Below are 26,881 nucleotides of genomic sequence, written 5' to 3' on the forward strand. Positions count from 1 at the left end.
GGCTCTTCCACTCCTTTAGCTCTTTGCATTTCATCTAGTCATTACAGTAACTCTCTAATTGCTATTGCTAAAGTTTGCTTTATTCCTCTTCCCTCACAATTCCTTTCCTTTTTGCATTGTATGTTTTAGGCTGTACGTTTGAGAGCAGGGACTGTCTGATTTTTATACCATTCTGCAGAGCCTGAACAGTGGAGTGAATAGAGTAGCTAAATAGAGTAGTAAACATAGGAGCACATTCTGTCCTAGGCCCTCCCCTCGAGAGCCTACAAGCACTGGGCTCTGAATAATGGCCTTTGCACATATCCAAACTGATCCTTGATCAATTTGTCACAGCATGCCCACTGCAGCAAGGAATGATCAGAGCTCTGATTGATCAGAGGTTGTGTAAATAAATCATTGGATGAGATAATTCACACCAAGAACAAATTTGGGTCAGTATCTGGTTGATGAGTTTATAGTAATCCCTCTTGTGCAACTTTGCACCATCAGACTGAGTCCTCCTTTGCTTTTAATTCTCTTGCACTGCACCTTCACTCCTTATATGTACAGACTTGCATTGCAGAAGTCTGCAGTTGGCTGCGTCTATGTATAGCAAGCAGCAGCAGCAGCTCTCTGAACATTTATTACCTTTGTGTACATTCCATTTAGCCTGATGACAACACTGTGAGAAAATGTTGAGGATGCAGCTGTCTTATTCTGCCCAAAGAATGAGGGGTCATAGATTGCTTTCCCGTCCGCAAAACCATTTTGAGTAACTACAGATCTTTTTCCAGAAGAGTAAAAAATAAATAGATACCCCCACTGTCATAACGTGAACATAAATCTGAATGCATTCATTTTATGGGCCAATACTTTGATGGCTATCCTATTATTTTCTAACAAAATCACTTGCTGGCTTATCAGCCAAAGCCTTCCAATTTAGGTGGGGTGAGGTGGAATTTAAAATGGATATTAGGCAGACTTTTTCCCCTTCTCCACCAATGCATAGCACATACAATATTTTTAAGGCACATAGCACTTATTGAACCAACCACTACTAACCCTGTGATGCAACTCTAACAAGTGATGTGTATTCTGCATTAAAAGAGAGATTTCTGCATCAAGATAAAGCAAACTGCAAGCCCGGAGTACAATTCAGTAATATGCATACATTGCATAAACAAAAGCACTCATTGTAGCTGCCTTTGTGGCATTAACAGTCTATTTTTATTTCTTCACAGAAGTCAGTCCTCCTGGATTGAATGGACTGGTTCACACAAACCCTAAGTTTAACCACAGTCTATCAAACAAACTGTAGCTTGTTTCTCCCAAGTTTGCTTTGTTTTCCTGCAGAGGGCAACCAAGATGATCAATGGTCTAGAAATCAAGCCTTGTGAGGAAAGTTCAAGGGAATTGGGTATGTTTAGCCTTGAAAAGAGGAGACAGAGATATATGATAGCCATCTTCAAATATCTAAAGAACTTTCACACTGAGGATGGAGCAAACTGGTTTTCTCCTGCTCAGGAAGGTAGAACTCAAACCAATGGATTCAAATTCCAAGAAAGGAGATTCCAACTAAACACCAGAACTTTCTGACAGTAAGAGCTGTTCAATAGTGGGATGGATTCCCACAAGAGGTGGTGGACTCTCCTTCCTTGGACGTTTTGAAGCAGAGGTTGGAGGGCTACCTGTGATGTATGAGCTAGTTGAGATTCTGACATTGCAGGGGATTGAACTAGATGACCCTTGGGTACCTTCCAACTCTACAATTCTATGAATCTTTTGCCTTGTGCCTTTGTAGTTTGGTGAGTGTCTGGAGCAGGATGGCCAAATAAACCAGGATTAAGGAAGGCTGCTGGGTTCACATGTAACACCAAGTCATAGTTAAAATCAACCAAGGTTTGTAAGCCAACAACATAGCTTCAAATTGTTTTCTTTACTGTCAACAAACCACATAGTTTGGCAGGGTTTACACCTACAATGCTAAACCATGGGAGGAATTCAATGAAGTGCTAAGGAGATTGCTCTATCAGCATGAGCATTTCTGCTTGCTATATAAATTATATTTATTCTAGTGGTTCAATAGGAGTCTCTTTCTTGCCCAAGTTGACAAACCTGTCAGTGAATGCACTTGAGAGATGTTCCCTTTCCATCCACTGCCAAGAATGGGAGAAATAAGTCCATCTCTGCCTCCAATGCAAAAAGGGACACTTCCTACACTGGATGGCTCAGGAGAAGGAAAGATCAAAGCTGAACAGAATGATGTGTCCCTACTTCTTCAGGTTCATTACCTGAAGGAGAGCCTTACCAATCAAACATAAGACAAAGAACTGCAATGCAGCAAAGGAGCTCTATCCCCCCTTGGGATGGAGGACCCTTCTGATATCTATTTCTTTCTCCCCCCCCCCCAAAAAAAAGAAAATATCTATTTCGAAACACAGGTGCTCTATTTCCCATTTCTACCCAGGAATGCATGTTTGAAAGTACCTTTAAGCATAAAATGGATGCATTTCCTTCAGAGAGGTTACATTGGCTACTTACTGGTAGACTGACTTCATGAAGATTAACTGCTTCTGCACAAAATCTCTTGAGCATATCATTTTGTATTTCGCAGCTGTGAAGGCGGCCTTTTTACAGGCTGTAACTTCAGCTCCAAACTATGCAATTATCTAATTGGGTAACCTACCGTACAGAAGCACAGGCTTGGATTCAAAGAAAATCAATGTTAAGTGATTTGTGCTGGGTTTTCCTTTCCAGTCCAGAGATAAAAAAAGCATGCTGGGTTTCTGTGAGTTATATTTGAAGACTGACAGACAGCAGAAGAATGCTATGGCAAGATTCTAGGATGTCCAGTTCCATAACACTGACTAGAGCTCACGTTCAACAACCACAGGGTGAAATCATAGCACATTTTCTTTAATGTACAACACTTTCTTTAATGGGTCAAAGAGGACAATACATACAAACAAACTCAAGAGAACCACAGATGTTGATGGCGGTAAGATGATGGAGGAAGAAGGGTGGACTCAAATTTGAGTGGAGATGTGAAGATCTAGAAACAAAGTTCCAAGACGGATACATCAGCCCAAGAGTTTAAACATGAAGATTACCTTCTGTAGATGTTTGTATCTATCTACACTATATATGGCAGTGCTTGCAAGATCTATTAGCATCAATGATACTTACAAGCAAGCAATAGTCACAACACTGAGGAATACCAGTAGCTATAAAATGTGTTCATGGGAGTAAACGGGACACCTTGGTTGGTGCATGTGTGTCATAAGTGGCTGATAACCTCCCTGACCCATCACTCATGCAGCATAGTAAATTCATTAAAAAGGCATGGTGCTAGGGACAAAACTAGGTAAAATTTTACTCCTATTCATTTGTTGCTTCATCTACGAACCATCTGAAACAGTGGTTCCCAGCCTTTTTGGTATGTTGCCCCAGAACCCCAAATTTACTGGAATTTGTAGACATGTTTATAGTACCTACGAAGTTATTTAGTTTTGTTTTTGGGAATGTAAGAACACCAAATGTCTGGTTGTAGGTTATTTCTTCACAAGCTACATTTTTTTTTTATTGTGAATACATAGCTACGTAAGCAGTGTTAGATAAAATGGAAGTATGAGGATTTTAAATACCGTATTTTTCGCTCTATAACACGCACCCAGCCATAACATGCACGTAGTTTTTAGAGGAGGAAAATCCGTAGGCATGCCACCCATAGGCATTCTCTCCATAACACGCACAGACATTTCCCCTTACTTTTTAGGAGGAAAAAAGTGAGTGTTATGGTGCAAAAAATACGGTAGTTTTATTGATGTTAAGTCCATTTTGGCAAGAATCAGGATGTCAGAGCCTGTATTTTGCCAATGAGTAGGTCGGTGCAGGGTTTGCTGATTGTCAGACGTAGCTTCAGATCATTACTGATACGTAGCCCGCTACCGTATTTTGTCTTCAGAGCAATCACTGCTGAAAAGCTTGTCGTACAAAGTTATGTGCTACCAAATGGCAGCATCACAGGCATCACTTAATCCGTAAGCTCAGGATACTCAGTGGTAACTGAGCAATTTTGGTAACATGAAGCCAGAAATCTGATAAACACACTTCTGAAAATTTATCTTTGAGGGTCCTATCATATGAAAGTTCAATGAGTTGTTGTTTTTTTAGCACAAACAACTGTGTGACATCAGCTGCAAATGGGTTTCACACCCACTCAGAATTGTTTTTTCAGCACAAAGTACTGGACAAATTTTGACTAAGCAAACGTCATCTGATTAATTAACCCGAGCAGCAGATCAAGCAACACTTCAAGGTGCTCAGATAGGGAGATGTTTTGAATGACTATTTGCTGAAAGCAGCACCTATGCATGAGAGGCAAGCTGTAATGGTCACTGCTACGGGATCTGCCACCAGCTGCCAGAGAGTTGTTCCCAAGTGTTATTTGTAAGATTTGAGCCTTTCCGACATTCAGTTGTGTCAACACAACAAAACAGTGTAAGAGATATCATCATACCAGTTAAGAACCAAAAGCAATAATTATTTTGGGTTTACTTCTAAAGCCCACAACCCATTTGCACAGGATTTAACTGCAGGTCATGACATGTGTTGGGAAATACTGATTTAGACTACAGGGTATTTCTTACAAAGTAGTGGATGTTGGTTCCCTTTGATGGGCATTTCACTATCTAACTGCTAAATAGTAAGAGCAAATTGTTTTGGTTTCAACTTTTTTCTTTGGAAGTACATACAACCTTTTGCAAAAGAAAACTACTTTTAAAAAGAATACATTAATTACAGTTTTAGGAAATATTTTTCATTCCCACTTAAATAAAGTTAAAAACTGGACATTTCCCAAGTGATCCTTCACAGAGAGATGAATCTATCATGCAGGTCAACATTCACTGCATCATTCACCTTGTTAAAGACGCAACAACTTTCAAAACTAACTCAAGTATTCTAGACAGATTTTAATACACTGGAAACCTTGCATGGCATTCAATGTAGCACTAACTCCCTCAGTTCCATCAGCACAAGGATTTCTGCTTGCACAATGTAACTTCCACCCTCTCCTTCTCCTGTGTGCCCCTATTCTGAGCAGAAATCTGTTCCCCAACACCCTGGAAGCATTTTGGGGAGGGTGTGGTGTACACACATGGAGGGGGTGGAATTCCGTTGTGCAAGTGAAAATCCTTGAAATTATGGAGATGGATACTGCCCCTTGAGCAGTATTGCATGGAAATGGATGCAGGATGGTAAAGCATGGCACAATAGACAAGAATTGGGAACATTAAATTGTAGTTTCAGCAGTGCATATTTACTAATGAACCTCTTACATAGTTCTAATATTGATAGATGTCTTAGCAGTAAAACTGATTACATCCAAATATTTGCAAACAACATTTTCCATGAGCATTTGACTATTCCAAGGATTTCAGATACTTCTCATTTTATAACGGAGGTTGAAAGAGACAGTACACCATATGACTAGCATCAGTGGATTCTTGTACTAACCTAGGCAAGTGTTCTCACTTATGGTAATTGCATTACGTGGCTGGAATAAATCTTTCCATTGTTTCCTGAGAGGTAACGTTATTAACACTCTCAGGCTAGAGTTCTTTTATAGGACCGAAATTTGTGGAAGACAGACCATACATTAAAAAGTGTATTTTAAATCAGTTATCCCATTTGAAAAGGTAATGTAATGTAGTTAATTACCTATGTGATGCTGTTGCTGCTGCTTTAATTTAGGCACAGAGCTCTATCCAACATAGCACATATATTAGTACAGGCAGCCCCCCGTTTGTGTATAATTGAAACCCATTGGAAAAGCCTGCAATCACTTCCGGGTTCAGTGTGATGTGCATATACACGATCACATGCATATTGGACACACGTAAATGGAGGGCTGCCTATAGAGAGAAATTTATTTTCATTAACAATCTGCAACATATTCTTAGTCATAGAATCATGTGTTGATGTGTTGTAGCCTACTGAATCCCTTCTCCTGTTTGATTTAGGAAATCACTAATTTCAGATTTAAAAACTAAATCAAATGTTTGCAAAGTGATTGATTTCCTTTACCAGTGGGGCTGGTAGGAGGCCAAACAAGTCTAGAATAAAATTAACAAAAAAGCCACAAAACTTTTTTAGGGAAAGCATGCACTTTATGCTTGACATAGTGTAACTATAATAACTAAGTAGTGCAAATTGTTCAATATATTTAAGCTCTTAGTTTTCACAATGCTATTACTCTATTCTAGAGAAGTGAACTTTTCAGCTGATCTTTCAGTACAAAGGTCTGGGTGCACAATCAGCTTTTTGCTTGTCCTCCTGGGATTAGTGGAGATGTTGCTGAGATCATCATATATGAGCCATTTCAGTCAAAAGGGGGGGGGGCAGGATGTTAGTTTAAAAAGACCCACAGTTTAATTTAAAGACTTTCTGAAGACAATAACTATTCCAAAGGGGGGGGGGGGAGTTGTTTACAATTACTACGCCTAAAGGGTAATAAAAAGGCTTTATTGATTATTGATTTCCATTTCTGAAGTTGCCTGTTTCACTCCTGTTAATTTTAAAGCACAGGTGAATTAGCATCACAGAAACACAAACAGAATATTCAAGCCATTGTAGATTAAGTTACACGATATTTAAACAGCTTCTAGATATCTTTGAGAGAAGTTTAAGTTTGCCTGTCTTCACAGAAAGGATGGCAAAAGAAAAATGATAGTTAGATGACAGTTACTCTGAGCTTGGGGGTGCAACTGAACCATATGCCAAAGAAAAGTGTCTAATAGAAGCCTGCTTTTCTTCTCTGGCTGTTTTTTCCTTATCTGCAATATTAATGACCTATTTGCTTATTTCAACTAAATTACTGCAGTCTATGCACTTTCTCCTTCACTCACAATCTCTGCTGCCATGGACTGAGATACTAAAGTAGCCTTTTATCCATAAACCATCTTGAAGACTTATTGGCATTGTGGCCATTACTACTGTTATATTTGCAGGTTTAAAAATTCTATTTCAAATAAGAATCCCATGTGGATATATGGATCATAGTACAGCCCAGTTGACTTATACATAGGGTTTTAAATTTGAATCAGGGCAGGTTGTGTATAGGTGCAGCATGGCTTTCAGGTACTGAATGCAAATTCTTAAAAATCTGAGCCCAAGTGTGGAATGACTATTCTGAGTGTACAAATAACTCCTATAATAATAATAATTCAAATGCAATTTGGAATATACATTACAGTTACAGATAAAGACAATCTTAATTTAAAAGAAGATAATGTATTTGGAGAGTAGAAAAAATCCTGGTGTTGTATCCTGCATGTAATATGTGTTACAGAAGGATGATGCAAATTGGTCTGTCGGTGACTGGCTCTTTTCCTATCAAGTATTAACGACCTCACAGAATGGGTCAACAAATGACAAAATGCAGAAACAGGACTGATTCCAACACTATTGGTGCACAAGTGAAACAGGTATCCCTTCCTCTCCTCCCCTTGTAACCTCCCCAAACCAGTTCTGAAAGGTTCCCCAACTCTACAAAGATTTTTGGTGGGTGGCTCCAGGGTGGAGAAGGGTAAGCCTGCTCATGCAATGCTGGATTCCACCCTGAACGAAAATGCTCATTGACTTAACTGATTGATCAACATCTAACACAAGTTCACACTAACAACACCTTTGGCTGGGAGACTTCTTTCAGTCAGAGTAATCTGTTAAGTTTCTACTGCTTATAAAATGTGCCTCAGGTATATGTAAAACTGCTGTGAGACTTAACAAGTGTGTGACTGTCAAATAATGTAAGTCTGGAGGTTTAAACTCAGAAGCAAACTTCTCTCTATCTTAACCATTAATACACATCTTCCACCTTTTATTTTCCAGTAATCAGACACTGCTACATTTCATTACATTTTACTGTACAAAACTTCTGAACCTTCAATCAGATTATGCAAATCGCCCACCTCCACAATGAACTTTTAATTACTGGCATTTTAACCTTGCCCCAACCTCTTGGAAACTGCACTTGCTTTAAAACAGTTTGTCCTTGAACCAATTCACTAAAATTAAGAGCAGCTTACTCTGAAAGAACAGAGTCTCATGACACCTGAAAGATTTTTATGGCAAAAGTTTTCATGGACTAAAGTGCACTTCATCAGGTGCATTCTTCAGATGAGGAGGACAATAATCCACAAAACCATATGCCACAATAAATTAGGTGTAGTCTTTACGTTACCATGAGACTCTAGTTGTTTTTGCTGCAAGACACTAAAAGAACTACCCTTCGGGGAAATAATGACACTAAAAGGCAAGGAGACATTTCTACCTCCACAAACAAATGCTAAATTATAAAGTTTAGTTCAGTCAATTTTGCATGATGGATGGATGAGGGAAAGGAACCAAGCACATTATACCTAGAGTCCCAACACCAGTATCTTCGTAGCCTTAGGACAGCACCCACTCTTCTTAGGAGTGTTTTATTGCCACAGACTGCAAGCAAATTTAATGAGGGTTCCTGGCAAAGACAAAAGACTTCCCAAACACCAAAATCTGGCACTCAGTACATTGAAATTACTATAACAACAACCAATAGATATTAAAATATTGTGCTTTTTGACCATCATTCTTTGATGTGTTCACTTGTGGCTAATTAAATGCATAGTTTATTTATCTTTGAAGTGGTTTGCAGCAAACTGTCTGCTAAGTGAGACTGTCCGCATGAGCAGTGGTTTTTGAGTTTTATTACAACAGTGCTATAAAATCCATCTGTTACATAGTGCGTAACTTCACTGAACAAAACAAATGTGCTGACCTATCAAAAGTGATGTAACAAGCACCACATTCTAGCTGAAACAACTTGATAAAACAATCATAGCCCTTAAAATGCTTATGTTTTGATTTGGGAGGGGTGTTTATACAAGATTTAGTGTTCAATAAAAATCCATTTCTTTTCTCTCTTTTTTCCAAGACCTCTGCGCATTCTGTCATCTTTTTATATTTCAAGGATATAATTAAAAACACAGCATATTACTCTGGGAATATGTAATTCTCTATTAGCTGACCAATTTTGGTAGCACAGTACATAGAGGTATATTGGCATTTGAGTCAGACATTAGATTAGCTCGTAGTTTGTTGGCTACCCCAACAACTGGGGGTAATCTGGAACCTATCCCTGGGAAAGAGCTTGTATAATGAGCAATCCGTTTGCCTGATGTTTTATCCATGCAGGGTGGCTTAGGTACTCGTTTACAAATCCAAGGATGTTTCAAAGCTTGGGTAGGAGTCATCCGTGCAGAAGGATCCCAATTAAGACATTCTTTCAGGAATTCTATAAACACGGGGTCATCACAGCCTTTTAATGCTGTGACCCAATCCTTGTTGCCTGGAGCACCACGCATTTTCCCCCTACGTGATCTGCTGCCATTAAGAGTCATTTTCCCATCTGCCTGTGTCGTTACAGTGCAGTAACGAGGATGGCCTTTTGAATTGATGAAGTTTTTGGCTCGCTTGGATTGGTCTAGCAGCTTCTGTGGGGGCATTCCAAGGAGCTCCATCATACAAGCTAGCTGATCGCCTTCATCCTCCCCAGGAAAGAGAGGGTAACCAGTCAACAGTTCCACAAGAATACAGCCAAAACTCCACATATCTATGGGCATCCCATAACGGCTTCCCAAAATGACTTCTGGGGCTCTGTAGAATCGAGACTGTATGTAAGTGTAGACTCTTTGGTGCTCAAAACAGCTGGATCCAAAATCAATCACTTTGATTCCACTCCGACCTTGTTGTTTTAGAAGAATGTTTTCAGGTTTCAAGTCACAATGTATGATTTTGTTTTTATAAAGAGCCTCCAAACATTGCAGTATAGAGTGGGCAAACTTTCGTACCAGCTGCACACTGAAGCCTTGAAATTTGTTTCTTTTGATCAGCTCATAGAGATTCATACTCAGGAGTTCAAAGGTCATACATATGTGATTCCTAAAGGTAAAACTCTCCAGCATGTGAATAACATTCATGCCACCAGTTTTATCCTGTTTTTTGAGATGCTCCAAGATCCGTATTTCTTCTGCCGCTTGCCGGTGAAACCTCTTTTCGTTACGTACCATCTTTAAGGCCAAATGCTGGTGGTGTTTGTGGTCATAAACTTTAGCTACTTGGCCAAAACTGCCTTTTCCAATTATTTTTAGTACTTCATATCGGTAGGCAAGATGGTCGTGAGGCACGTGAATGTAGCTGCCTTGTTCATCATCATATCCACCATTGTTTGGGCCTCCAATGACTCCTTGCCTTTTCTTTGCATTTGCACCCACAAAATAAATTTCAGGAAAGTTCAATATTTCTTGCTGCTCATAGGCTGACAACTGCTGTTTGTATTGCTTCAGTGCTTGTTCTGGGGACTGACTTCCGGTTTTGTGTGCTTTTGTCAAGCTGCCACTATTTTTGTTGGTACTTATGCTATCAATGCTTTTATCTTTTGCTGGAGTTGGAAAAGACCTCTCAGAGGCATTTATTCCTGAAGACTGGAGAGTACTGCTCCTTCTGTTGCCAGAGTCTTCAAATAACTGCTCCACTTTGACTTGGCTGCCTGTCAGAGGATGGTCCTTCATTGTGATTGGGTTAGTAGTTACCTATTAGGATGAAACAAAGCAAATCTTTAGTTTCAGTTCTCATTTTAACAATGGGGAAGCAAAGAAGCCACAAGACAAGCTTTTCAGATGGCGCATTTACAAATACACGTATTCTGATCTAGTTCAGAAGCAACCGATCGCACAAGCATGCACAAGAGCAGCTATGCAACACCTACTGTTCAACCCGACATGTGGGCAGGTGCTGAAAGTTTAGCATTAAACCAGGGGTCACCAATGTGTTGCTCATGGGCACACATGAGCACACAAGTCCACAGAGCTTTTCCTGGTGTCTGCAGGGACCCACCCCACCCCCACTTAAATTGGTCTTGAAGCAGCATTCCATTGTAGTCAACATAATAGGTTGCAGTGAGTGCTCGGGTTCTGCTATGCGTGTAGTGACCATGACAGTTTTCCCAGTTTTTAATGTGCTCATAGGCCCAGGTTGGCAACCCCTGGCATAAGCCAAGCCATAGCTGAAGTATGCATATTTGCCATCTTAGAACCACAGGAAGCCAACTACAAGGATGAAAAAATACAAAACACCACAAATAGGCACACAGAGGGGATGCAAAGCAGAAGCAGGTTATGATAGAAGCCTTTTCACAGGGCAAATGGAATGGCGGCCAGGGCAATGGGTGAATTCTAATTTTGTTACCAAGGACTCCATGCTACTCTCATATGTCTCTCCACAGTTCTCATCTACTTTATTTGAAGCTGTATAGCAAGGCAGAACTGAACACATTTTGCATCTGTCCTAGAAAGGAACTTTTGCTATCCTGTGCCAATAAGGGACTAAATATTTTCCGCAGTGAAAAGAGCAAACTGAAATTGGTAAGAAAACATAATAAAGGAGTTTCTCATTTCTGCAAGATTTCAGTGTAATATACGAAGGTAGACCTAAAATTCTATCCAAGGAGTACTGCTACAGACGCACTTAAAGTTCATACTGCTTTTAGTTCTACACTGCAAGGAAGTTACAAGCTGCTGTATTATATTGTACAACAATTGTGGAAAGTGCAGAAACATCTGCTTTCCATTCTAGTCTTTAATCTCAAAATAAAGATAGCCAATCCTTGAAACTGAAAATAGAACTTCCATTTCAGTAAAAATATACACACGTCTGAAGATAACTGGTGAGTGATGCTATCCATTTCCTGTATAGCAAGTTACTGTCTATCATCCCAACATAGCAGCAAAATAACAACTCATGGAAAATAACTTGCATATCTTTCCGCTGAAATGCCAATACACAGTTTATCCCATTGGCTCAGAAAAAGAAAAGTTTTAAGAGATAAAGCTCTCTGGTTCTTCCTGATTACTACTTAACTGCTATATCTGCCTGGAAAATGTAGACAGTACATTTTGAGACACACACCTTTCCAGGAACTCATAGAAAATATGATCCACAGAATTAGCATTTTAGTAACACATTCTTCGCTGGGCTTATGGCTGAACTGCAGAGAAAGAATGACAGACGGTGTAAAATTCTGAATAAGAAGGCTACTTGCAGCAAATAATTCAAAATGACACTAATTCTCTGTAACTCAGTAAGAAATCCAGGTTTTAGGGGAAACTCCATTTTCAGAAATGTCTGCTTTCCAATCCAACGCTTGCCTGAGGAATTCCAGACAGATTCTTCTCTTCATTTTACAGTAAAGTTAAGGAGCCAAAATGAGAAAAGCAAAGTGGAATTGAACCTTAGTGAGCTGCAATTTTGTACAACATACAGTGTTTATCTGCAACCTAAAAGGTCACACCTTGAAATAAAAAGGTTAATAAGTATAGCATTTAAAAACTGATACTTGCTATGGATTAACACACAATAACAAAGAAGCACATGTCTGAAAAGACATTCTGCTATCACTTAAAGGTGAAGAGATTTGGTAACTGACAAGCACAAAAAGGTGAAAGTTTAAAGCTGCATGGTGCCACAGACTGAACTATTTCAGACTTTTCCCTCTGACTAATAAATGAGGAAGATTTTTGGACCCACCTGACCCAAGGATGGTGGGTAATGTGCCTAAAAACTATAGTACTTGGAAGCTGGCAATGAATGAGTTCAGCTTTTGTGTTCTGTAAACCCAAGTTTCCAGCTTTCATGCTCCAAAATATAAAACTTGCCAAGTGTCAGAGAAGCATTGTTTTAATGGCTCAAAAAACCAAACAGGATTTGTAGAGAGGAATTTAATATAGAGTGATAAGCACTTTTCCAGAAACAGAAACATATTTACGTGGCACAGAAATGCCGCCTCTTCCTACAAACCCAACCTCAGGACCTAACTTCCTTTCCGTGATCAAAATCTCATATTTTGCAAACATCAGAGAACCATGATCAAGTTAGTTTTCCACAACTATTTTCCCAAAGCATGTAAATGGACATATATGTTTGAGGTGAATTCCCTGCTACATCCTTCTTCATATCGGCTATCCATGTTGCCTAGGAAAGCCTCCTCCCTTCCAAAAGAAAGCAAACTCCCAGCCACTGACCACCTGATTCCATGACATAGCTCTTTCCCCATTCTCTGCTCTGAAAGAAATGCATGGTATGATTAAGCCTCATACCTCCTATGGCAGTATTTTGTTTCACAACATTCTCTGTTTTGACAGTGATCCTACAAGGAAATAAACTGAGGTCATGCTGATAAGAAGAAAGTTAGAAAACTATTTGGGTTTGGTTTGATTGGTTTTTAAGAACCGAGGACTAATGATTAGTCTTTTGTACGAACACAGAGACAACACACACACACAGGCTTGCAACAAACTCCCAAAAGAAGACATTAGCTTGAGAAAGCTCTACCTCTCATTTCTCTGCACTGCTCTGAGTATGGACCTGGGCCTCCCGACATCAAGCAACCATTTAATGCACTAGAATTCAAACAACTATGCCACTCTTTGCCCAATTCCCATTACTCAGTCATTTCCTGCTGGTGGGGAAAATGAGAAAGGAAATAAGAAAGAATTTCAACTTCTATGAAGTATTAATATCCTTTTAACATTCACCCATTTCGTAGCACAGTGCCCAACAGGTAACCTTTCTCCTCTCTCCTGAACAAGCTACAGTAAAAAGCATGTCTGCTTTCTGTTGTTTTCAGAACTGTCAAAAAGGCATCCAAACACAACAGTGGAGCTCAAGGGCCTCTTAAAACACACATTTTAAGACTGTAATTAGCAGCCAGATTAGCCCTCTGCTTAACTGCTAGATCTCATCTACTGGACCACAATTATTACACAAAGTAACCAGTAACAATCCAGAAGACCTAGAAAAATACTTTCAATATATTACAAAATGTAGAACAGAAAAGTATGTTTCAGGTTTCAGAAAAAGTCCAATGTTCTATTATGAAAAGTCTGCAAACAGACACACATATTACATGAATAAGGCGAGGCATTTTCCAAAACAAAATCTATTTTGACAAATTTGTCAAATATGAGACAACACTGAAGGAAAGGGGTGCAGGGACTAAATGGGCCCCATCATACACTGTCAATGAAACAAAATATCAAAATTTAACTATGATAACTTTTAAACAATGCTTTGTTTAAGATTATTTGGGAAGTACAGTGGTACCTCTACTTACGTTTACCTTCAGAATATGTGTGTGGAAAACCTGGAAGTATTTTTCCAGGTTTCGCCCTGCGCAAATGCGCAGAAGAACTAAACCGCGCTGTGCGCATGCACCTCCAGATATAAACACCTCGGGATTCAACAGGAGCTCCGGAACAGATCCCGTGCGCAACTGGAGATACCACTGTACACAGACATTGTTAGTCTACGTCGGGGTGGCGAACCTCCATTCTGTTGGCCCAATTAGGCGTGCCAAGCCATTTTGGGTAAGCCATGTCCACCTATCCTGTGACTGTACAGCACTGTGTACGGTATTCCAAGTGCAGTTGCACCACAGATTTGTATAACAGCATTATGATACTCACAGTTTTATTTTCAATTCATTTTCTAAGCATTCATTTTCTAAGCATTCCTAACACGTCGCCTTTTTCACAGCTGCTGCAAACTGGGTTTGACATCTTCATTTAGTTCTCCACTACACCAAGGTCTTGTTTCTGCTCAGTCACTTCTAGTTCTGACCCCATGAGCATGTATATGCTGTACATCACTTTACACTTTTTTAAACATTTAATTGCATTTGCCATTTTATTGCCCATTTACACAGTATTTTGGAGCTCTTCACAGTTCCTTATTGCCTTAACCACCTGGAATAATTTAGTATCATCAGTTACAGATAGGTAGCCGTGTTGGTCTGCCATGGTCAAAACAAAATAAAAAAATTCCTTCCAGTAGCACCTTAAAGACCAACTGAGTTAGTTCTAGGTATGAGCTTTCGTGTGCATGCACACTTCTTCAGATACACCATTGTATCAGATACACTTATATTGCTGTTGTATCTGTGTAAATATTTAGTGAGCATTTCCATGCAGTAAACTTCCTTCACACCAATACATTTAAATAATATAAATTTCTCAGCTTGCAAAATGTATCTGAAGAAGTGTGCATGCACACGAAAGCTCATACCTAGAACTAACTCAGTTGGTCTTTAAGGTGCTACTGGAAGGAATTTTTTTATTTTGTTTTTAGTATCATCAGTTTACTTGGCTCCATCACTGCTCAATCCTAAATCATTTATGAACCAATTAAAAAGCACAATACTGATCCTGGGGGTACTCTACTTGCTACATCTTGCCATTGGATAACTGTCCATTTATTCCTGCCCTCTGCTCCCTGTTTCTTAACCAGTTACTGATCCACAAGAGGGCCTCTTATCTTATTCCATGACTGCTAAGCTCGGTCAGGAGTCTTTGGTGAGGCACTTCCAGAACTACATATAACTGTATCCCATAGTTTTAATTTATTAGATTAACTCTCGATAAAAGAGAAGAGTTTGAATTCTTAGGGCAGAATACTCTTTCCACAGTAGCTGTACTTAAAGTTCATTGACATTTCCCCTTAAATTTGAGTCCACAATTCTGCAAAATTAATTCTATTCTAGTCATGTAAATATTTAGTGAGCATTTCCAAGCAGTAAACTTCCTTCACACCAATACATTTAAATAATATAAATTTCTCAGCTTGCAAAATGTATCAGTTATGCTATATTTTTAGCGGCCTTAAGCTATGGGACATTGAAACAAAGTCATATGGTCTCAGATACACTTGTGACCACTTATATTGCTGTTGTATCTGTGTAATTTAAATGGGATCAATTCTTAAACCAAAAGTTGGAGACATGCAACAGCAGCCCAAAAACTGTGTGTTCACAGGCACAGATATATGGTAGGACTGCTTGAGCACTCCTTCTAGAGGGAAAAGATGGGTAAATCATCGTGTAACAAAATCACCCTTCTGACTCCCCAATACAAAATGGAAGAGAGGATGGGCAGAACAGCAGAAACAGTGCCATGGTTCACAGCATAGAGTTGCAGAATACAAAAGAAGTGAGCCCTACTAGGGGATGGCAGAAACATGGTCAGACTCGCCTTTTGCATGTCGTACCTGCAACAGGCATGTCAGATACAAAAGTGAAGGAGTAGGTAGAACTAGAATGTACATGGTACACTCTACTAAGCAGATGGTAACCTAGCCACAGGAGGAGACAGGAGGATGCATGGCATCAGCCCTATTCGGCTTGCTTAGAAACCAACCATGGTTTGTTTTAAAACAGAATCCTTGGTTTGTACAAAATGCTAAGCCAAATTCTTTACTGGCAAAAACCAAACTTGGTGTCAGGAGGAGGGAGAGTGCATGAGCTCAATGCTTTACTTGGGCTTGGAGAGGTTTGTGCACGTAGCACTACAATATAGTTTAGTGTTCCATGTGACTGTAGTCACTGTGTCCTTCCTGAGCTACTAGCTGTGTATACCAGGGCAAAGAGGGTACATGAGGAAAAGGGCCTATCACAGTGAGCATGCTTACATGATAAAGGTTCAATTCTCATTTCTATATAGGGCCTGGAATGGCTCACATATAACCCTGAAGAGTCACTTAGACAATACTGAACTAGATGGTCTGAGTATGATGCAGCTTTCTATGAGCCCTAACCCAGCAGAATAGCACACATTTCACAGGCAGGAGCTTCTAGGTAAAACCAAGATGCAATCTTCCTCTGGAAAACAGTGCAGTGTCAGAGGAGTGTTGCATGAGTCAATTGCCTGGCTTTCAGATGATGTAGGTTGCCTTTTGTATCACTGGTCCCATCTAGTCAAACATCCCTCATGCTGGTTTGCCCAGGTCTGTTCATTATCTCCTCCACCTCCAAACTGCCTGTCTCACTGATCACGGTGGCAGTGACCAGGCTGCCTGTGAGTGCAGAGGAGACTGCCAGTGTGGTGCAGTGGTTAAGAGTGGTGGATTTGTAATCTGGTGAACCGGGTTCGCTTCCCTGCTCCTCCACATGCAGCTGCTGGGTGACCTTGGGCTAGTCACACTGAAGTCTCTCAACCCCACTCACCTCACAGAGTGTTTGTTGTGGGGGAGGAAGGGAAAGGAGATTTTTAGCTGCTTTGAGACTCCTTAGGGTAGTGATAAAGCGGGATATCAAATCCAAACTCCTCCTCTTCTTCTTTTACCCTCACTGGAGGTAAAATGGCAAGCGGGTAGAAATGTTGCATCTCTTCAGACCTGATAGCAAATAATTTGCCAAAGACCTTTTTCATTTAAAGTCCCTTCCTGAGGCTAGCAGAGGACAGAACATACTCTGGGGTGTGGAAATTATCCCAACCTGCTCACCTCCAGTAACAAACAAATGGTCAGCTATAACAAAAGGCAAGCATTTTACTAAACAGCATCCAAGACACATGGATGGGGTTGCCAGACTTTTATGAAACTTGTGTAAGACAACAGGATAGCAGGTGGTTTACTCTGCAGTGCCATCCGTCACCAGAGTGTGCAACTGTCCACAATGCAACTTATGCACTGGAAAAAGTGAAAGCTGGCAACCCCACAGAGAAACAGCCAGAATCATACAGGTTACTGAGGCGGGTAATGCTGAAGGCCTCACTTGGTCTGCAATGGTGCTGGGAGTAAGGAAGAAGCTACAGCTTCTGTTCAAGGTCAGACTATGGAGTGCCAGGGGAGGGTGCACACAGACAGTAGAGAACAATGGTCAGCAACTGCAGCACATAGTTCCTGGACCACAATGCTCACCCGGTGTTTTTGATCAAGTGTGTGTGAGAGAGTGCTGTCTCCCTTTACCCAGCCCCCAATGGGGAGTGGATTGCGATCACCAAGACAATACTTACCTATCTCTTGTAGGAAGTTGCAGTGTTTTGTTCTGCTCCATGCCCCCAACTGCAAAAGGGATCGTGAGTGTTTGGCAAGCAATGGTTAGAGTGCAGTTCCTGCCATTCATCAACAGAGAGCTTACCTTCATGTGGGGGTTCATGGCCACTGGCCTCCCCCTCCCTTACTGAATGTACTTACCTTTCCTGTGTGGGTGGCAATGCTACTAGCTGTGGAGGGAGGAAGAATGGTTAGCCAATACACAGTAAACAATACTGAAGTGGGGTGGCTGGGAGTGAGGGGGCACTATGAGGCATGGTACCCTTCCCATGCTTAATTGTGTGGTGTGTGTGCATCCCTAGATATAGTGGCAGAATCAACATGCATCTTGCTGTTTGTGTGTGGAGACTAGAGACAAGAGTACCTATAAGGGCAGCAAGAAGGTGTTAGCAACCTGCTCTTCCTAGAGGTCTCCTGATGAGGCTGTTTGTGTAAAGTGCCCTTTCTCCATAGCTCCCATTACTAAAGTTCTCCCTTGCATGCTCCAAGTATTTCTAACAAAGCCCCATGCTCTCATCGGAGCTATAGCGCCTGTCAGGATTTATATACTGCTGTAGGTGTGATGTAATTGAGTGCAGCATTATCTGCATCCTATGTCTGTGGAGCTGTGGCCAGAGCCGGAGGGTTATAGTGTGTTTCAACTCTCCACTCAGTTGAATGGTCTCACCATTTTTATGTCAGTGTAACTGACGTAGGCGCCAGGAGCAGAGTCTGAGAGAGTTTATGATTCAGACGGCTCCTTTCCAACATATCCTACACCACCTTTACTGGTCCCTGCACCTGCAGGATGTCACACCACTAAAGCTGGTTAATTTGTGATATTATGCCAGCATAACCCTGATGTTAGTACAATGTTGCCAGTACAGATAATTCATGCCAAATTCTATGGTGCTCCAGCTGGCGTAAGTGTGCTTAGACTGTGGGATGTCAGAAGCCACTTTCCTATAGTTTGGCTTGGCTTAACTGGAAAGCAAAGAACTCCCTTTCTCCCCATTGGAATCATCCTTCAACACATTTCACACCTGGTTAGAATTCCAAATCCCGTTGTTCAGGTTTGGTAACCTGACTTCCCTGAGACAGCTGGGATGCAAAGAACCCTCTCTCCAGTAGAATGGCCAGCTGGATAATGATCAGATGACTTTTGGCAGACTGACCCACATTACAATTTTAACTACAAGTTCCATTTCCAATCAGATGACTTCAGAGTAACCTGTCACTCTGCTTCCAACACTTCCTCTTGCAAGAGCTGGACTACATAGTTTACTTAGCCCATAGACTAGCTGTTAGCAGCCAAGAGAAATGAGTGACAACACATGTGGTGTGTTGTTCAGATCAGCTTTTTGAATACTCCCAATATAGGTTAGCCTTGGAAGATTGCTTGTTCTCTTAATATTGCGCTATTTACTTCTGAGTAACCATGCTCAGGACTGTCTAAGTACAATAGGATTTAACTCCTTAGAGCACTAAGATTGCAGTATTAGAAGACAAGGGCATTTCCAGTTTATTGTAGACTCAGTGCTGCTTGTGCACATAGGTTTCTCAAGAGTGTCCATACAAATTTGTCAGCATCAAAACACCAGTCCATAGTACTACAATTAATCTGGATTTCCCTCACTGTGAAAAATCCAGTAAGCAAAAATTGCCCTATTATACATTAGCGGTCATCACTGGTGTGGAAGCTAGTTGCATTTTTGTGTGTGGGTTGGGGGCAATTTGTCATGTGTATGATGTTTCAGTGGGTAGCCCCTTCTGTTTGCGCCTCACCTAATCACAACCTAGCCAGTTTTTGTTTCAGGCACACCCTAATGCCAAACAAAAACATTTATTTCCACTGACTGGAAATTGCAATGCATATATCAGACTTTTTAATTATTTTTAAAAAGTAACATGGCAGTTGTGCACAAGACCTCTAACACTCTTTGCACAAAAACTATACAAAGTCAGGAAAATGGCACTTTTATGCAAGAGCTGAGTACTATTTTTATTTTTAATGGAAACAGATATTGCTCCCCACAAAATAATACAAGCCTTCATTTTGCTCATTGTGAAACATGAAAACTAAAGCTAGTAACATTTTGCCTTACACTGTTGTGCACTTCCTGGAAGTTTTGTTTTTATTGCATGTGCGCATGGTGCAGAAAAGAACCTTGCACACATGCTCAGAATGGAGAAGTATTTGAAGGCTTGAGGGGAAAGGCAAACAAAAAACAAACAAAAAAATTCCATAAAAACCCATGGTATGAACCTTTAGTTAAGTCAATACATTCAGGAATGTTTACCTTAGGTAGAGTTTAAAGCAGATGCTGGTTGCATACATTGGACTTTTTTTTATTTCCTCCTTAAACCTCATTAACCTTAAGCTATTTAAATATTCCCCACTTTCACTTGGGTCAATAAGGCAAATGCCTTTATAGATTTCAATATAATTTTTAGTTATACTTTTTAAAGAAGCAACTACATATGGCAGCTCACAAAGATTTCAGAAACAGGATATTGAAATTACAGAATTATCAATGGATATTTCCCAAGAAGTAAGTCCCACTAATTTCAAATGGGTTTATTCCCATATAAGTGTACAGAGGACTGTACTTCAAAAAGCAAGAAATCCATGACTGAAAGGGTTTATAAGAAAACATAGCATAAATAATCTGAACAGGCACATGGGTATTTGATTATTTTTTTTAAGGGCACAAAATTCAATGATGGCCTAGAAAAACAGTATTCTCTTTTATATGCATTCCTAAATCATTTGAATATGTGTGTATGCACACACATATACACACTTGCCAAGACAGGGGGAGGGCAAAAAGGATTGTGAGTTGTCACAAGCTGACAAACACCCGTTTATAACAGTCATGATCTGACCCAATGCATTTGCTTTCACATCTCTATGTCACATTCTAATCCATTACTCCCCTCTGGCTTTTAGCCACAAGTTTCCAATAAGCAATCATGGCATGATAGAATGCTAAAACTGTACATGCCAGTTTCTTCTCTCAGTGATCAGACTATGCAGGGAATCTTTGGTTTCACTCAGAATAGAATTCCCCTGTTGCTGGAAAGTATTTACACATCATCTTACAGTTAAGACCATTGCCACAGCTGGATATAATTGATGCAACCCAAATGAGCCACTTCAGCCAGCTTCCAAAGAAATACAACTCTGATTAAAACATCTATCATGTCTATAAAAATAGAATTCAAGCGACAGGGAATAGTGGTGTTCTAAAAAGAAATAGGGTTCCTTATTTACTGGGAGCATATGAAGAAATAAAAACAACACCCATAATACATAAACACAAAAGTACTATTTCAGCCCTATAAATGCCTAGTTGCATTTAAAAGTTAAAGTATATTCAGATACACACAGGTGCAGTCCTAGTACTCCTGTGCCAAGTATAAATGCAACAAACACAGCTCCCCAGATAACACAGCAGACTTCTGCACCTACAGTGTGATCTCTCTCACTTCTGACCAACAAAGAGAGCACAAACACAATTATCAGTTCTACTATCTATGGCTTTTACTTCTGTCTTATCCTAGACAAAGTTGATTTATTTAACAGTTAGAAGAATAAAGTCACAGAAGAGCTGCTCTTGCAACTCTTACTCTCATGTAAGCTGGAAGAGAATGAATTCAATAATAATATTTTGAGACCTCTGAGTATAGGGCAGTATAGAAATTCAATTAATTAATTAATAAATAGTTTATTTCTAACTTTATATATTGATGTTTCCCCTGAGGAATACAAATGGATGTCTAGAACAAGCTTGAAAACTTAGAAGACAGCTTTTAAACATATTTTTCATCAGTGCAGAAAGGACCAGAGAACCTCTAAAGTGCTAGGTGTACTGTCTGCACAGAGACAGGCAGGTTTTTGGCACTTCTTAATTCAGCTCTCTTGTCAAGAGATGTTAAAGCTGCTCTCTGTTCCCTTACCTGGGCATGCCTGTTGTTGTCACCAGGCCCTCTCCCACATCATGAGCACCTCCTGGGGCTATGCTACAATAGGGGAGGGGGAAAGAGAAGCAGTAAGGCAGGCAGAGCAGCAGTGGGGTGACTACCCCCAGAAAACTGAGTCGCAAGGCTGTACTTGTTAAGACAGGAATGAATTACTGACTAATAAAACACACATACATTAGTATCATGAGTTGCATCCAGTTATTAAGTAACATTCTAGATCATGCTAAACAGCATATCCTATGGCCTGGAATAAAATCAGTAAGAACAAAACGACCTTCCTCATGGATACAGCTGTATTAATGTTTTGCAAGACTGGAGACAGAATCCAAGATTCCTGAAATTACTTACATTAGGTCTCCCCAGTGACGGAAGTCCAGAAGGGGTGCATTCTTCATTTGTAGGATCTGTATATCTAATCTGATCTATTCTCATGTAGGAATCGTACAAGCCATCTCCAAACCTGGCTGGAAATAACAAGATGGTCAGTAAAAACTAACACCAATTCATACAAACGTTATTTTTAATTTATTTTTCAGTAAGCCACTTAAGTTTGCACAGGATGAAAAAACGAAACAAAAAAGCAGTAACTATAACACAGCTAAAAACCAGTTTCTTAAGGGTAGATCAGATATTGGAAACCTGTGGCCCTCAATGTGTTTTAGGACTTCATAGCTCATTGTCCCCAGCCAGCATAGCCAAGTCAGAGATGATGGGAATTGTTGTCCAGCAACATCTGAAGGGCCACAGGTTCCACATCACTAGGCTAAATGTTCACTTAGCTTTAGGATTTGTTTATGGATCAAGCTCTCAAACCAGATCCATTTATCACAAGTATCAAGAAAATCTTAAAATCTTTTAGCTGGCAATGTGTTTTAAATAAAATTATCTGAGAGGAGTACACAATTCTGTAACATCTTTATTTAAAGGTTGCAAAATAAGCCAATAAATAGATAAAATTCCTTCTAAAGTAAATGAAAGTGCAAATGTGTTGCACAGCACTTATGAATCAATGTCTGCTTAATGTGACAGAGAATAATAGTTCCAGAAATACAAATTACTACACAAATCAATATGTGTATTGGGTCACAAACACAGTTGTCTACAAATATTATATTGCTATGTAACTGTAAAAACACCACCTTCAACATTACTTACACTAAGGCTGAAATCGGTAGAGCTTGCTTCCAAGCAAACATGCAAAAGAATGAGCTGTAAATATTACCTTAATTTTCTACATTTTTGTTTTAAACTGATCTCCAATTAGAAGTTATATTCCAACCAGTTATCCTTGGCTTAGGCAAATGATTATATTTTCACGAGAATGCTGCATTTATTGTCATCCCCCCCCCCCCCAATAAATGCCACAGACCAGAGTTTGATACCGACATATATGCATAGCTATAAAACAGTACAGTGGTACCTCGGGTTAAGTATTTAATTCATTCCGGAGGTCCGTTCTTAACCTGAAGCACCACTTTAGTTAATGGGGTCTCCCGCTGCTGCCACACCGCCGGAGTATGATTTCTGTTCTCATCCTGAAGCAAAGTTCTTAACCCGAGGTAATATTTCTGGGTTAGCGGAGTCTGTAACCCGAAGTGTATGTAACCTGAAGCGTATGTAACCCAAGGTACCACTGTATTCTATTCCTGAAGATGCTGTTTTAACAAATGTGTTCTATAGACACAGTGAAAGAGAAAAATCAATGGTGTGAAGTAAAAGAAATAGGTTCCTCACCCTGCCTTACTTGATCACTAAAGAAATTGCCTTTCTTTTAAAACTTGGATTGCAAAACTAACAAACAAAATAGTTACATGGGGAGTACTGCTGATCTGAACAAATGAATGCTCCTTGTCCTAATTGAAAACAGTTAAAAAGAAGTCAACTAAGTTGCCAACGGAAAAATGTCAAAATAAAAATTCTTCCTTATGCAGAATTTGGCAGTGACTTGAAGGAATCTGGCCTGCCTGCGTCTAAGTCTCTTAAAGTCATAAAGAGTATTTTGGATATGCGTTTACACAGAAAGTGCTCTGAAACATGAGACCATTTCAGATCCATACTGATCAACCTTCCCCTGGCGCTAAACTCGCCCAGACCTAACAAAGCAATTGTTACAGAACCTTAGAAAGAAAGAAATCGACGTCGTTTCCTATGGTGAAGCACAATCCTCCCAACTCAGGCCAGCTTGCTTTGTCCTGACTGGCATTTGAAACCTCTCGTGCAATGGGGAGTTTTCCCCTGGTCTCCTGGGGAACCCGTCCCGACACGCTTCCCGAGGCTCCATCCGCATTTTTCTCTTTCTGTCGACTCCATCCTCCACCACCCCAGCGAAAACACGTAGGGCCGAACCCACTGACAGTCCTACTCAAGAGCAGACCCACTGAAAACAAGGAACATGGCTAACCCAGGCCCATTATTTCCGAAAGGTCTACCCTTGAGTAAAACTTAGTTGGATGCAACCCACAAGCTCCGATTGCAATCGTGTGCATGTTTACTTGGCGGCCAATCCCGCAACGAGGCTTAACCCACAACAGGACCGGGCTTTTAGCATTTTTGCCGACGGTGCTTTCTCCGTCGCGACCCCTGCAAAAACAAAAAAAACACCCGGCCGGCCCTTAGCTTCAAAACAAGCTTGCCGCAACCTCCTGTCTCTCTCTTTCTCTCCCACTATCCCTGTCTCTCTGGTGCTAGATTCCCCCCCCCCGCCATCCTCCTCCACAATATGCCCCCCCCCCCCGCTGCATTATACTGCGGATCCAGATCACCTAAAACGGATGAGTTATCCTTTAAACTCCTCGCAATCGATCTAACGGAAGGGCGCAGGGTGGAAAAGGGAGCAACAAAGAAGTGGATTTCACACACTCGCACGCACACACAGGGCAGGACGCGGGATCGCTTGGAAGACTCTTTTCCTTCGTAAAACAACACAACAGCTTCCCCTCCCAATGTAGGCGATCGGGGGGCCCCCACCTCAAGATCCCCGTTGCACAAAACGGGGGTGGACGAGGCAGGCGCAACGTGGCCTCTCTCCGAGGAAGCGGGGCCAGCGCGGCATGTGCGTTCGGCTGCATATGCAATAATACAGATCGATACTTCGCCTCTCTTCTTGTCCTCTTCCGCGAGAAGCCCCGCGGGACCCCCCTCTCCGAGTCTTCGAATGGCCCAAAGGCCCTCTCGCCTCGAGAAGTGGAGGGATCCATTCCAAGTCGGGGGGGGGGTAGGAATAAAATCCGAGGTAGAGACCCAGGGAGCCCCATCTAACCTCCCCGCCCGGGAGGGGCCGTTATTACCTGCAGTGAGGGGACCCTCCGGCTTCCTGCTCAGCAGCATCATGGCGGTAGCGGGGTGGAAGCCCGCGGGCCCTGCGCCCCATCACCCTAGCCAGGCCCACACTCCGGCTCGCGCTGCCTGCCTGCCTGCCTGCCTGGTTCGCTCGCTCGCCTCTTTCTCCTCTGAGGCTGTAGCACGGCGGGCGGGGCCGCGGCAGTGCTCAGGGCGCGGTTGCTAAGGGAACGTCTGCTTGGCCCTCTATGCGCTTGCGCGGTGAGAGGAGGAGGCGAGCGGGGACAAGAGAAAGGAAACGGGCGGGCGCCGAGGGGGGAAAGGGGATGAGTGGGGAGAGAGAAGGCGGCGGCGGGGGGGGGGGCGTTTGCTGGCAGGCGGCTTGGTAAATAAAAGAATTTGAGCAACCCAATGTGTGCGTGTGTGTTTTAGGGCCACGCCTTAGGAACCTTGCCGGGACCTCAAAAAGAGCCTCTTGTCTGTAGCGAAGCCACGTCGAATGCGAATAACAACAACACAGAAGATGGCACCTTGAAGACTAACACGTTCATTATGGCATGAGCTTTCGTGGACTTTCACTGTGGCTGGCGCTTATTGCAGCATGGGCTGCCCTAACAGTTATTATGCCGCAAGCTCTTGGTCTGACACAAGTGTTCTCCTAAACAAAGCTGCCAGATCTTTTAAGGTGTCAGCACCACCACCAGACGCTTGCAACGCATGGGTATACGTCTTCACTCATAAGTCTGCCAAGAAACCGTGGTTTTATTATTTTAAGGAGGAAAACCATAACTCAGTGGTATAAAGCAACTGCTTTGCACGTAGAGGGTCCCAAGGGCAACACTCACACAACTTAACACTCTCTCCAGGTCAGGCTGGGAGACCCCTGCCTAACATTCTGGAAAGCCACTTGCCAATCACGGTAAACAATACTGAGCTAGATGGACAAGTGATCTGGCTTGATAAAAGGCAGCTTCCCCTGCTTCTGTTTTATCTTTCTGCCTACTAAACAGCTCTGTGTAACTCCCAAGCTTGAATACTTTCAGCAACAGGCCAAGTGTATGTCCACCGTGACACTAGAAGATCCAAAACACATTCAATCTGACAAACCAGTTAAAACTAGGCTACATTTATTTCCAGTGTAATTGTATGCCCATTTGAGTTTGGTGGGTCTAAACCAGACAGCCTAGGACTTGCCAATCAGAAGGTTGGCAGTTCAAATCCATGCGACAGGGTGAGCTCCCATTGCTCGGTCCCAGCAAGTAGCTAAATAGGTACCGTTCCGACGGGAAGGTAAACGGCGTTTCTGTGCGCTGCTCTGGTTCACCAGAAGCGGCTTAGTCATGCTGGCCACATGACCCGGAAGCTGTACGCTGGCTCCCTCGAACAATAAAGTGAGATGAGCGCCACAACCCCAGAGTCGTCTGTGACTGGACCTAACGGTCAGGGGTACCTTTACCTTTGCCTCCACCAAAGTGTGTGTAGGATTTCAGCATTAAGCTGTGTTTTAAATAAGCTTTGGTTAGGAACTTACTTGTAACAGAGGATTGTTTATGTTGAGTGGAATATGCAATGCCTGACAAATTGGGCTCCCGATTGTCTAGGGCAGGGGTGGGGAAGCTCAGACGCAGTGGCCAAAATGTGGTTCATGGATCTCTCCCCAGGCACTCCCTGTGTTCTTGAACTCTGATAATGCCTGTTGCTTGTCTGGATGGAGGAGAGAGAGGGATGTGTGTAGATA

General features: G+C 41.5%; 1 protein-coding gene across 6 annotated transcripts in view; it reads right to left on the bottom strand.

Moving 5' to 3' along the window:
* Positions 1–7,830: 7,830 nt before the first annotated feature.
* Positions 7,831–26,881, bottom strand: part of DYRK3 (dual specificity tyrosine phosphorylation regulated kinase 3) — a 39,281-nt gene continuing 20,230 nt past the window's right edge. Inside the window, exons 1-4 of one of the 6 annotated variants that reach the window (XM_081865239.1) lie at positions 22,213–22,328; positions 21,841–21,903; positions 11,986–12,064; positions 7,831–10,610 (exon numbers count right to left, since the gene is read on the bottom strand). In XM_081865239.1, the coding sequence (XP_081721365.1) occupies positions 9,039–10,589 (1,551 nt within the window). In that variant the 5' untranslated portion in view covers positions 10,590–10,610; positions 11,986–12,064; positions 21,841–21,903; positions 22,213–22,328 and the 3' untranslated portion in view covers positions 7,831–9,038. Of the gene's footprint in view, positions 10,611–11,985; positions 12,065–21,840; positions 21,904–22,212; positions 22,329–25,151; positions 25,317–26,881 lie in introns of those variants that run through there. The other 5 variants (XM_081865236.1, XM_081865237.1, XM_081865238.1 and 2 more) reach the window with 5 other exon arrangements.

The sequence above is a fragment of the Podarcis erhardii genome, assembly GCF_964252035.2.
Source record: "Podarcis erhardii genome assembly, chromosome: 6".
Classification (NCBI taxonomy): domain Eukaryota; kingdom Metazoa; phylum Chordata; class Lepidosauria; order Squamata; family Lacertidae; genus Podarcis; species Podarcis erhardii.